This window comes from Dermatophagoides farinae, chromosome 7 (assembly GCF_024713945.1).
Source record: "Dermatophagoides farinae isolate YC_2012a chromosome 7, ASM2471394v1, whole genome shotgun sequence".
Taxonomy (NCBI): domain Eukaryota; kingdom Metazoa; phylum Arthropoda; class Arachnida; order Sarcoptiformes; family Pyroglyphidae; genus Dermatophagoides; species Dermatophagoides farinae.
The window spans coordinates 2,589,608-2,602,415 of record NC_134683.1 but is presented as its reverse complement, the minus strand read 5'-3'; the positions used below and the strand labels follow the sequence as shown (position 1 = coordinate 2,602,415).

Below are 12,808 nucleotides of genomic sequence, written 5' to 3'. Positions count from 1 at the left end.
TAAAATTTCATCATCATCATCGTCATCATCATCATTATTATCATGATGATCATTATCATTCGAATGATGACATTTTTGTTGCTGTTGAATCTTTTTATGTTTTTTCTCTTCATACTGCAGCTGCCATTGGATGAATAAATTTTCATTTGATAAACATATAGCATTGTCAATAACAATATCAATGCATGATTTTCTTTTTTCTATTTGATATTTTATCTGGTAACTGTTGGTATTGTTGTTGTTGTTATTATTGTTGTTGATATTCTTGGTGTCATTTTCATTCTTCATTTCATTATTTTTCTTGATATTAATATTGTTGGCGACAGGAATAAATGAACAACCAAAACGATATAGTTTGTATTTAATTCGAAACTTATTAATCTCATTGAATTCATCATATAATGCATATGTAATGATTTTTGCCATCGATGGCCATTCTTCACGCTGCTGCTGTTGTTGTTGTTGATGTTCATTTTTTTCTTCATGAATGAATTCTTTAATTCTATTTCGTTTGATTGTAGTGTTTTGGTCGTTGATGGTATTGTTGGTTTTATGATTATCATTCATCTTTGATTTTTTCTTTACCATTTTTCTTTTGTTTTTTTTGGTTCGTTTATTCTTCGGTACATCATTGTTAATGTTATTGTTGTTGTTGTTGTTGTTGTTATTGTTATCGATTCGATTATTAGTCATTCCGGAAATTTCGTTCACAGGTTCTATTATTAGACCATGATGTTGGCCATCATTTTCTTCATTTATTTGATTATTCAATGGAGATATGTTATTATTATTCTTTGGAAGCCGGTTGTGTATAATGATATTTTTATTATTATTATTCTGGCAATAATGTAAAAAATTCAAACATTGTTCCAAATCAAACATGTCATCATTAATGTATTGAACCATTCTTGCACTTATTATTACACAAAAAAGAATATTATTATTCGATAATTGTTGACATTGACAGCGTTGATGATGATGATGATGATGATGATGATGATTATAATGACTATTTTGATGATATGAATTGTAATGACGATGACCATTATTTCGATATTGATCGATATTTACATTTGCATGGTTACGATTTGTAGTTTGGTTTTCATTACCTCCGCCTACTATGACACCATCATCATCATCATGATCATGGTAGCTGTCATTATAAAATTCATTGTATAATTTAGACAACGTTGTCAATATATTCGATGTTGTTGTTTGTTTTTTTCGATGATAATAGATGCCATCAATATTATTATCACCATTACCATTATCATTATGGTTGTCACAATCATCTACATTGATCAATTTTGTTCGAAACATCATCATTTCATTAATCGTTGATTCTCCATTGGCGTCATCGATGATATTTTGGCCACAATAATCAAAATGTTTGATTTTTTCATTATTCATTTCGTTGTTTTTGTTGTTGTTGTTGTTGTTGTTGTCGAGAAAATCTAATAATAATTTTGACTTTTGATATTTTAGAACTTCACCATAGTGATCATTGTCATCATGATGATGATGATGATGTTCAATATCAGTGAATTGCTGTGGAACAAACCAATCTGGATGATCATTAGCATAAAAAATAATCACCATTTTCTTCGGAATTGTTGAATCATGGTGTCCATCGATCATGTTTGAATGGTTGTGACTTCCATTTTCACAATAACTAATAGGATTCTGGTCTGTTGATAAAGTCTTGTCTTGATGAGAATCTACATTTTTTGTTATTCTCATAAAAAATTGTTTATTCCAATGTTTCAATTTAATTAATGAAGAAATGAAATGATCAAATATTTTAAAATTTTCTGATTCTCGTTTCATGATATTTCTGAAAGTAGGGAAAAAAACTAACTGGAAAAATAGATCCCGTCGATTTCACTATCTTTAATCAAATGAACGATTCAACAAAAAAATCATGAATAAAAATCTTAAAAAATAAGAATGAAATCTATTGCTTTGCTCAATCGGATCAAAGGTCAACACTATCCAATGATTTTCAAGACAATCAACATTCATATAATTGTCGTCATTGTATTTGGTCATTCGTTTTGCCGGATACAACTATGGATGATGATGATAATAACCAAAATCAGTGCTTGAACTTTGACATTGAAATACAAATACACAAAAAAAATTTACTGAATGAACAACACACATTTTGAATTGCTAAAATACAATTTCTTTTTTTAAAAAAAATAACGATTTACATATGGCCAGTCTTTGACCATCGTGATCATTGTCATCATCCAAACACACATTTACCACTATATATCTATAAGCAGGTCACCACATGTGGCATTGAATAAATGTCATCATCATCATCATCATCATTAAATGGGGTATACCGTTCATCTGCATCTGTTTTTGTGTTTGTGTTTGCATGTGTGTGTGTGTGTGTGACAATTAAAATACGGCCCTAGGATCTTCACGATTGAATAGTTCGAATCATATTTCTCCAAAGTGTATATGGTTCCTGTTGGTTTCTTCGTAAAAAAAAGATGTGTGTGTGTGTATGTGTGTGTGTATGCATAGGTTCATCATCATCATTATCATCGTCAGGATTCAATCATAATGGGGAAAACGAAAACGAAGAAAAAAAAAGCAAAAAAAATGTCTTTAATTTTTTTTTCTTCACATTTTGCTTTTGTTTGGCTAATTCTATATATATCGCGCTTTTCTGGATCTAAATGTGTTTTTTATTTGATTATGTTATTTGGAAGTCTGTTCATTTGTGTGTGTGTGTGTGTGTGTGTGTACCAGCCTGTAACCAGATGAGAAAAAAAACATATAATACTGGTAAAATGAAGATAAGAAGAAGAAGAAGAAAAAAAAATTTCATTTCACTTATATATTCTATAGAATTTTTTTTTCGTCATTTACGAAATAATAAAAAAAAAACCAAAAAGATTGACGAAAAAAAAATGAAAATTTTCCATACACAACACACAAACCGATTGTATTGACAAACGAGAATATTCTTGAAGAAATAGGGAAAAAAACAATTAATTTTTATTCGATTTCATTTCATTTCATTTCATAATAATAATAATGGTCAAATATCTTGCAATGCACATTTTTTTTCATAATTCAATACATCTGTTGCATACATTTCATTTCATTACTTTATGTTTTTAATGTATATATGAATTGATTGAAGAAAAAATTCTTGGACACATCATCATCATCATTATCATATCTAGAGTGTTCCAGAGTAATTACACAAAGTGAACATCATTATACAACAACTACTGTATTACAGACAATCAGAATAATGTATCATTAGTGGATGGAAAAAAAATTAAAATTAATGAACACATAGATAGATAGATCGAACGAAATTCGATTAATAGATTATTATTATTATTGGCATCATCGTGTTTTTTGTTCTGAAATCAACTTCTGATGAGTAACTGTGAAAAATTTGTAATTAAAATTTTTATCGCAAAAGAATTTTTTTTATTGGATGAATTCGTACCCTCCTAGAATCAATAGATGATGATGAAATGAATTTTTTTGGTTGCTCAATCCATAAAAACAAATATTATGGTCAATTCTATACAAGAAATGGGCAAAAAAAAACTGAATCACGTAAATGACCAAATTAATATCATTATCATCATGATCATCGTCGATGATGATCATTAGGGATTTATCTAATTCCTCCTCCAACAACAACAAAAAAAGAACTAGATATCATACATTCATCATTGAATACCATCACCACATCATTTCTTTCTTCATTTAAATATAAAAAAAGATGAAAAAGAATCCATAAGAAATCATCATAATAATGGATCGATTTATTCTTTCAATGAAATACTAAACTGATGTTGTAGTTGTTGTTCTTTTTCATATTTTTTGTTCTTGAAAAAATCAATTAATCATCAATACAATGAAAAGAAACAAGAACATTTCTTGTCTTATTATAAGATCTAATAATCTAATGTTATTAGATTGGAATTTAATCAACATACAAATGTACCTTATGACATGTACATTTGTGTTTCTGTATTTGTGTGTGTTGGGTAAATCGATTTTGATTATAATTCCGTGTTTTATCATTAAATGAAAAATTTCGATAATTCAAAAATTAGCAGCAACAGTAGCCGCAGCACCACCAACAACAACTGTCGTATGGATAAATGAAAATCCATGAGATTTTTGGACATTGATGATGACGAAAAAATTGCACTTGAATTGAATTCTTTTTTTTTATGTAAACATAGTTTTCAGAATTAGGTTTTTCAATTATTTGTTTGTTTTTATAGAATTCATTTGTTTTTTCTTCCACAAAAATTCTTCATGCATACATAGGCCATCACAGAAAAAAAAATTTGAAAACCAAACATTTACGTAAACGTCAGGTGGAAAAAAAAACATCTACGAAAACCCTGGTATACTGGATACTATTGGTCATTGCAAACAAATAAAAACCATTCAGGTACCATACGGGTTTAGTCAATTTTTTTTCACATCAAACACAAATAAACAAACAAAAACTGGACTGTAAGTGGCCGACATTCAAAAATTGACTGAAAATTGAATTATATAAAAAAAACCAGAACGACCAGAATAAACGGTTTTTTTTTATTATGAAAGAAAATATTTATTTTTCACTAGTTTTTTGGTCGATTGAAAGTCTAAAATTCTGTATAATAATAGATTTTGCAAACATAGATGAAAACTACAACAAAAACAATGATGATGATGATGATGATGATGAATGGACATCCAAAGATATCAAGAATTTAGTACAATAATTACAAATAAAATGAATGAGAAAAAAAATTCAACAAATGAAATAAATAAAAAATATACAGAAAAAAAAATTTCTATGATGATTGAGTGGATATTCTGGCGTTTAAATGCCAAATTTTTATCATTTCATTGCTTCCATTTGCAAAATGGTCATGATGATGATGATAATTTGATATCATTCAAACGAATTCAATTACTTTTTGAAATAATCGATTACGATTTCGAAATGATTCATGATATACTTTTTCATATAATATCAATTGATTATTGAGTACTTGTTCAGGATTTTTATCACCATTACAAATTTGTTGTAATTCTATTTCTAATTGTGCACGTAAAAATGGTTGAGTCATTTCTTGTTCAATTTCCATATATGCTTCATAAAGTCCAATACCTAAACCTTCTGGTTTCAATCGACGATCTTCCATTTGGCTAATATATTTACGATCTTTAATTTTTTCTATATGTTCAGCATGAGTGGCGTCCGTACCGATACCATATTTTTCCATCAATGCAATCAAATCCGATTCGGTTAATAGCTCCGGGGCTGTAGTATGGCCATCTTTCATCAGGATAGAATTAGGATGAAAACATTCATCTTGTACAAATTGTGGTAACTGTTTCTCGCTCCAAGAATCATATTTATATACTTCTAAATAATTTTTTTCAATTATACGCAATCCTTTTGCATGAAATTTTTCCTCATTGATTTCAATATCGACCGTTTCTTCTGCACCGATTGCATCAGCCCAACAACAGGCCAAAAAATGTCTTGTTATTAATTCATATACTTTACGTTGTTCTTCATCGGTCAGATTTGTTGCCGGCTTTGTCGGATGAATGGGTGGATGCGCTTGATCCGATTTGTTTCCTTTTGAATATCGAACAAACCAACCGTAAAGCAATGATATGATAATGAAAAACAAAAAAAAAGACATAGACATCATTAGTGAACGTGCAAAATAGTGAAAAAAAATGAAAAAAAGGATTGATCGACTATAATTTTTTAAAAAAAAGCTCCATTGTCAAAAGCGATATAAAATGAATAATAATGATGATGATAAAAGAAATTTTTCAATGAACAAAATTACCATTTCGTGGATTGGCACCGCCCAGTTCCAGAATCCGATTTGCATATTGTCCCCATTGTCTATTATTACATTGTGCTTGAATTAAATCATTCAATTTGATTTCGGGTGGAAATTTATTTGTCTCCGTTCGTGGATAACTAATAAAACCTAGATTGTAAAGACGTTCGGCAGCCATCATTGCACGTTTGGCGTTTATTTTTAATTTTGATGATGCTAAACGTTCAAATGTAACCGTATCCATTGGTTGTGGACGATATTTAGATGTACGACGATTATTCACCCTTAACACTTTTGCTTGTGGATTTTCCATTATTTTCGTCATTATGGCTGCACAAGCTCGTTGATCAAATAAACGTTTTCTGTCCCAGGTGAATGTACATTTAATATTATCACGTTCTACATTAACTTCAATAAACCAAAATGGCTGTGGTACAAATTCTTCACGTTCTTTCCAACGTTCAACAACGAATCCTAGAGTAGGAAACTGACAGCTCCCATAACTAATAATACATTTATTTAAATTAGGCACAAGTTGTTGTAATCCTAGGGTCAGAAATCGTGTAAAAGAAGCACCAATACGTAGATCCAATTGTTGTCGAATATCGACAGCATCTGAAAAAAAGAAATTTTCATAAATATAAATTGATTGTTATTATGAAATAGCCTTTACAAATACCTGAAATTTTTTTATCTGGTTCAGTCAATGAATTAATGGCTCGATATATGGCAGCACTAGTAATTTCAGAAAAATGTGCACGTAATACACGAATATCGGGCTTTATTGCTTGACAAATTTTCACGATTTCAAAACCAATATTTTCACCTTCACGATCACAATCGGTCCAAATAATCAATAATGAAGAGACACGAACTTCACGTTCAATGGTACGTTTGATTAACTTACATTGATCTGAACAAGTAGTAGTGATCGGTGCTGAAAATAGTACTCTTGGATCACATCCATTCCATCTACTATAATCACCAATAAAGTCATAGTTGAGTAAATGGCCCGAAACTGATGTCATAATCATCTGACATTGTTGATTTCTTAGGGCAGGCAATTGCATTTGAAATTCATATATTTTGTTGAATTTTGAATAGCCTTCACGGCGTCTTGACGTACCTCGACTCAGAATATTAGCAACATTTTTAGCCACATCATTTTTTTCGGCAACATTCAAAACTTTGACCATTTCGATGATCTTTTTGGCAGTAGCGAAATTTCGGCAACAATTAGATATTTTTTTAGATAAAACCGATACATCTACAACTAATGAATGTTTAATCAATGAAAACATTACGAAATTATCAATTCTTAAATTATTGGCGCCAAAATCAAATCAAACATTTTACTCAAAACAATAATGACGACAGAATTGACAATGCGTGCAACAAAAACAACGATGATGATCGATTTTAACTATTTCCACATCAATGGTATTTGGCTTATGATGTAAATTTGAAAAAAAACATTTTTCATTTTTAAAAAAAAAAAATTTTATTTTATTCCCCGAAAAAATACATTGACATGAATTATCCAGTTATGTGAAAGAAACAAAAAAAAATCAATTCAAAATCAATTAATCAAACCACCAATTTTCCGATTTATAAATTGCCTCGTCGTTCCTGTTCTAATTCGATCGATTCGAATAAGGTTTTGAAATTTCCAGCACCAAATCCTTGATGATTACGTCGTTGAATGACCTCCAAAAATAGAGTGGGTCGATCTTGCATTGGTTTGGTGAAAATCTGCAACAAATATCCATTGTCATCATAATCGATAAGGATGCTCAATTTTTCTAACATAGCCATGTCTTCGGCCACTTTGGTAGGACTGTTTTTAAGTTTCTCACGAATCATTTCATAGTATGTTTTCGGTGCCTTCAAGAATTCCATACCTCGTGCACGAAGATTACTGATAGCTATGAGAATAATAAATATATATCGTGTTTAAAAACTAGTATATTTTATTATTATTTTTAATGTTTCTTACCAGAAATAATATCCTCTGTACGTAAGGCAATATGTTGAACACCAGCACTGCCATAATAATCAACATATTCTTGAATCTGACTTTTTCGTTTAGCTGGAGCCGGTTCATTGATTGGCATCTTGATTGTTTCCTCATAATTGGCCATGACAATTGATCTTAATGCAGAATATTCAGTATGCATCTGTTTATCATCGACCGACCAGAATCGATGAAATTGCAATACTTTTTCATACCATTGAGCAACCTTTTCCATCTGATTATCCGGTTGATTACCTACAACATGATCGATATGAAGCAAACCAATATTGGGTAATTTAGCAAGAAAATCATCGATTTCTAATTCTGGTTTTTTATAACCAGGTAAAAATGTTCCACTGTAATTACGACGATCGACCAATTTATGAACCGTATCACCATACGTTTGAATAGAAGCCGTTTTAACCGAACCAAAATCATCACGATCTTCACGAATTTCTTGAACAATTTTTCCACCACGTTTTCGTGCCGTTTCGACAATATATTCAATATCTTCTACATCGAATGCCACCACTTTTACACCATCACCATGACGAATTAAATGTTCACTCATATCCGTATGTGCCGGATTCAATTGTGATTGAAATTCAAATATAATTTTATTCTGTTTAACCACATGACTGACAATGTCACGGCTACCGGTTTCCAAACCTTTATATGCCAATGGTTTGAAACCCATATGTACACAATAATATGTTGCTGCTTGTTTAGCATTACCAACGATATAGGTAACATGATCGAATTGAATGAAACGACCACGTTCAGGTCGTGGTCCTTTGTCCGTATAGGATGTCATTGTTGTTGAATTTTGAAGAATTTATAAATTTTTTTTTCTGTGAAATATAAAAACAAATTTGAAAATTGAAATAGAAATTCTCATTTATATACCTTTCGTATGATGAGAATTTGACCTTCAATAAAATTTAGGAATTTGTACAACACGCTAGCCGTTATCAATCAATCGAATCTCTCCAAAAAAAAATTTTTCAGTCATAATTTTGCTAATATAATATCCATTAAACAAAAAAAAATCAAACGTTATGAACAAACAAAATATAAAAAAAAAATCTGAAAAAACTGGTCTAGCCACTTTGATCATAGCCATCCATTCATGTTGATGGTTTGTGATTTTTAACTTAATGTGTGTGTGTTCAATTCAATGATGATCAAACAATCGCGTAGCAACATGTGACAAGAAATATAAAATCAAAAAAAAAATTCGAATCAACAAGTTTTAAGCAAAAAAAAAAAAATTCTTTTCATGATAATGATGAACATAATCAGGAATAAATTAACATTGATGATGAAAAAAAAATACAATGAATGATAATATAACTGAATAAACGAAAAACAGAAAAAAAAATCCCAGCGGCATTTTTTTTTTATTAAAAAAAAAATTGCAGGGATTTTCTTGTTTCCAAGGTAAACATCATTCGATTCAAAACACACACACACACACACACATTCGCCAGGTGCAATTCTTTATATAAAATTATTTTCAGCTTGAATAAATTCGTTTATAAAAAACAAATTGAATGATGTAATGATAAATTTATTCGAAAAATGTTTTTTTTTTACTTTGTTATCGATTATCAAGAGTTTTTTTTGCGAATAATTTTTTCTTTCTTTCTTTCGATTAGATTAGAAATGAATTATGATGAATTACAAATCGAAACCTACAGAACTATTTTGTGTTTGAATTACAAAAAAAAGGACAATTGTGTTTGAGTGATGATTTTTTTAAACCAATAAAAATAATGTAAAGATAAAGTTCATATGGTGATGATGTGCAAAATGTTGGTATATCGAATCAATCAGAATTTTTGTTCATTTGTCTTCGACTATAGAAAATTTAAAAATAAATTAGAAATCAATTTAAATTATTTTGATAAATTTGAATAAAACTTACAATAAGTAGAAACGTCAATATCGGCAGGCATTTCTGGAATTGAAACATCAAAACGATCTTGAACACTATTCAACACTTTGGCATCGCTTTCGTCGCTCACAAACGTTATAGCTAAACCTTTAGTTCCAAAACGACCGGCACGTGCAACACGATGTAGATAAGTGTCACTATCTTCGGGCATATCGTAATTGAATACGATATTGACACGTTCAATATCCATACCACGACCAAATAAATTTGTGGCGACCAATATACGTTTTTGGAAATCTTTAAATTGTTGATAACGGGATAAACGTTCCTCTTGTGTCATAGCACGGTGAATGGCAATAGCTGGGAAATTCTGTTCGACCAATAAATTCGCCAAAGCAACACATCGTTGTACACTTTTGACGAAAATTACCACCTAAAATTTCAGAATAATGTTTGAAAAACCAGAAATGGTTAGCAAATGAAATGAGTATTTAAAATTCAAAACTAAATCTATCTAGCAAACAAAACTTAATTTCCGAATACTTTAGCACTCATGAATGATTGATTTACACTGACACAAGTGACTCTAAGCTTCGGCATAAAAACAATGATTGAAAATTTTTTTTGAAAACATACCTGATTGAATTCTAAATCATCAAGAATTTGAAACAATTTTCGATTCTTTTCCGAATCTTTAAGTTTGACGTAATATTGTTGTAGGCCATGCAATGTAAGTTTTGTTTCATCCACGTATACTTCCATAGGCTGCAAAAAAAATTTTGAAGTAGAACGGTAGAGAAAAATGGTTGATTAGTACCAAAAAATATCAAATTTAAAATTAAAATGGATACTGTAGCGATCGTGTTGTTTCTGCCATATTCTTCTCGTTTTTTCTCATCATCATCATCATCATCTATTATAGAACATTCTTCGATGATATCGACCACCAATTAATTGTGGAATAAAAAATTCATATCGACAGCAATAGCAGCAACACAGCGGCATAAGTTGCATCGTAAAGAAAAAAAATTCAATCTCCAATCTTTATCCATATATATTTCAATCAATTAGGGATAATGTGGATAACGCCGGTATTTGGAATCAAAAATACCACACCAAATCAACATAAAGATTGAATGATTTATAATTTGTTGCAATCGAGCCGTAGTAATATGCAATCATGGAATTGTTGCTTTGTGAACAGATAATTGAAATGAATTCATTTGATTTAGTTCGCCATGTATTGTTTCATTGTTGTGGTCGTAGAGTTGAATAATGAATTGAGTTGATTTAATATTTAACATGTTTTCGATTAAATTGAAATTCAACCGATAGTGATTGATAAAACCCTAACATAACATTTTATGAATTATTTTTTCCGTTGATTTCAAAATCGTTGTCACTAATCTTCTACATGCATTTTTTTTTAGTAGTTTCACTTTCTTTCGTATTCCAATAGAAAAAGTTGAATCATCTTTCTTTCTTTCATCACTGGGTAATGGCTTTTCAATTTCTGAAAATTTTCTATGTTTTATGGGATTAGCTGCTAAATATTGATTGATCTGCGCAAACAAAAAAAAGCCACATCATTTGAACGGGCGAACAATGTTTGTAACAAACAACGTGGTCCATTTGAAATCATCGTAACAGATGAGATGAGCAAAAAAAAAAAAAAATGAAAAACGAAACGACATAAACAAATTTGTATGCCAATTATATATATCTATGGGCATTCATTCATTTGGCAGCCTTGTAGCATTTTTGATTTAAGGTTGCATTCAGGTTCACCAAGAATTTGTCGATTTGTTGTTTTTCAACGATTTTCAACAACAACCAACAGGCAGTAATGTATGTAATCGCTTCTGAATGTATGAATCGTGAATATATGGTTCAATTGACATCATGCTTACATCTTGCATAAATTTTTTGCAAACTGGTCGAATTTCCTTTGACAATGTAGCACTAAACATCATGACTTGTTTCTCATGAGGTGTAGCTTTGAAGATTTCTTGAACATCTCGTCGCATATCTAATTAAATTAAAATGTTTGAAAATATAAAATGAGCAAAACCTTTATTAATTTTTCAAAGAAAAACTTACCAAGTTGTTCAAGCATTTTATCGCATTCATCTAGAATAAAATGTTTGATATTTTTTAGATTCAACTTTTTGTTACGAATCAATGCCAAAATTCGACCAGGTGTACCAACAACGATATGTGGTGGATTCATTCGTAGAACTTTTTCATCATTGGTAATGGTGAGACCGCCGAAGAAAACTGCCACACGTATGCTAGGCATATATTTGGAGAAACGTTCATATTCTTTGGATATTTGAAACGCCAATTCACGTGTATGACACATGACCAATACGGATATTTGTCCATCGACTGGATCCAATTGTTGTAATGTGGCCAAAACAAAAACGGCCGTTTTACCCATACCAGATTTTGCCTGACAAAGAATATCCATACCAAGGATAGCTTGTGGAATACATTCATGTTGGACCTCACTGAAATGATGATGATGATTTAATGGTTTCAGTATTAGACAAAAAAATTTAATAAACATACCTGGGATGTTCAAAACCACAATCAACGATAGCACGTAATAATTCGGGTTTCAATAGGAAATCACGAAAACCACTAGAATGAATGGAAACATAACCAGCTTTTTTCGTGTCATTGACTGTACCATTATTGTTTGTTTGATTATTGGAAAGATCACCACCAATCGGTGCCTGTTCTTCATCTTCCTCATAATCTAACAAATCATTATCATTATCAGCCATTATTATTTAAAAGTTGATGAACGATTAATTAAACTAAATTATTAAACAAATTTTAAGGATTGAAAAAAAGATTAAAATGTTGATGTGGATGAAAATATTTTAATTGTTTCAAGATAATTGAAAATGAAAAAAATCAAAATTTTTATCCTTTTGAAATCGGTGTGGTCCGTGATAATGAAAGCAAGAGAAAGAAAAGAAAAAGCTAAGATGGTGGCAATTGAATTACAATCAAAATGAGCACCGATTACATGCTCTC

General features: G+C 30.3%; 3 protein-coding genes across 4 annotated transcripts; all 3 read right to left on the bottom strand.

The window, feature by feature from the left end:
* Nucleotides 1-4,586: 4,586 nt before the first annotated feature.
* Nucleotides 4,587-7,263, bottom strand: Top3alpha (topoisomerase 3-alpha). 2 transcript variants are annotated; one of them, XM_075733084.1, is made up of 4 exons: nt 6,760-7,230; nt 6,532-6,678; nt 5,856-6,467; nt 4,587-5,635 (listed from the first exon to the last, which is right to left on the bottom strand). In XM_075733084.1, the coding sequence occupies exons 1-4, from the start codon at nt 7,151-7,153 to the stop codon at nt 4,944-4,946; spliced, it is 1,845 nt and encodes a 614-aa protein (XP_075589199.1). In that variant the 5' UTR covers nt 7,154-7,230; the 3' UTR covers nt 4,587-4,943. The 2 variants fall into 2 exon arrangements, with proteins under 2 accessions (XP_075589199.1, XP_046916026.2); XM_047060070.2 differs by having other exon boundaries at nt 6,532-7,263.
* A 64-nt stretch (nt 7,264-7,327) lies between these two features.
* Nucleotides 7,328-8,743, bottom strand: Hpd (4-hydroxyphenylpyruvate dioxygenase). The gene is made up of 2 exons (XM_047060071.2): nt 7,849-8,743; nt 7,328-7,777 (listed from the first exon to the last, which is right to left on the bottom strand). Exons 1-2 carry the CDS (start codon nt 8,678-8,680, stop codon nt 7,461-7,463), a joined length of 1,149 nt encoding a protein of 382 aa, XP_046916027.1. The 5' UTR covers nt 8,681-8,743; the 3' UTR covers nt 7,328-7,460.
* A 672-nt stretch (nt 8,744-9,415) lies between these two features.
* Nucleotides 9,416-12,777, bottom strand: Hel25E (ATP-dependent RNA helicase 25E). The gene is made up of 6 exons (XM_047060520.2): nt 12,335-12,777; nt 11,864-12,273; nt 11,674-11,792; nt 10,400-10,528; nt 9,794-10,196; nt 9,416-9,725 (listed from the first exon to the last, which is right to left on the bottom strand). The coding sequence occupies exons 1-6, from the start codon at nt 12,550-12,552 to the stop codon at nt 9,712-9,714; spliced, it is 1,293 nt and encodes a 430-aa protein (XP_046916476.1). The 5' UTR covers nt 12,553-12,777; the 3' UTR covers nt 9,416-9,711.
* Between the last annotated feature and the right edge of the window lie 31 nt (nt 12,778-12,808).

Excerpts from the sequence above, each read along its gene's own strand:
- Top3alpha (XM_047060070.2), bottom strand. The coding sequence starts at position 7,153 with ATGTTTTCATTGATTAAACATTCATTAGTTGTAGATGTATCGGTTTTA. Across the intron at positions 6,468-6,531 it reads ACCAGATAAAAAAATTTCAG|ATGCTGTCGATATTCGACAA; the intron begins GTATTTGTAAAG and ends TCTTTTTTTCAG. Across the intron at positions 5,636-5,855 it reads CGGTGCCAATCCACGAAATG|GAAACAAATCGGATCAAGCG; the intron begins GTAATTTTGTTC and ends GATATTCAAAAG.
- Hpd (XM_047060071.2), bottom strand. The coding sequence starts at position 8,680 with ATGACATCCTATACGGACAAAGGACCACGACCTGAACGTGGTCGTTTC. Across the intron at positions 7,778-7,848 it reads TACAGAGGATATTATTTCTG|CTATCAGTAATCTTCGTGCA; the intron begins GTAAGAAACATT and ends TTATTCTCATAG.
- Hel25E (XM_047060520.2), bottom strand. The coding sequence starts at position 12,552 with ATGGCTGATAATGATAATGATTTGTTAGATTATGAGGAAGATGAAGAA. Across the intron at positions 10,529-11,673 it reads GCAAAAAATTTATGCAAGAT|CCTATGGAAGTATACGTGGA; the intron begins GTAAGCATGATG and ends TTTTTTTTGCAG. Across the intron at positions 10,197-10,399 it reads ATGATTTAGAATTCAATCAG|GTGGTAATTTTCGTCAAAAG; the intron begins GTATGTTTTCAA and ends CTGAAATTTTAG.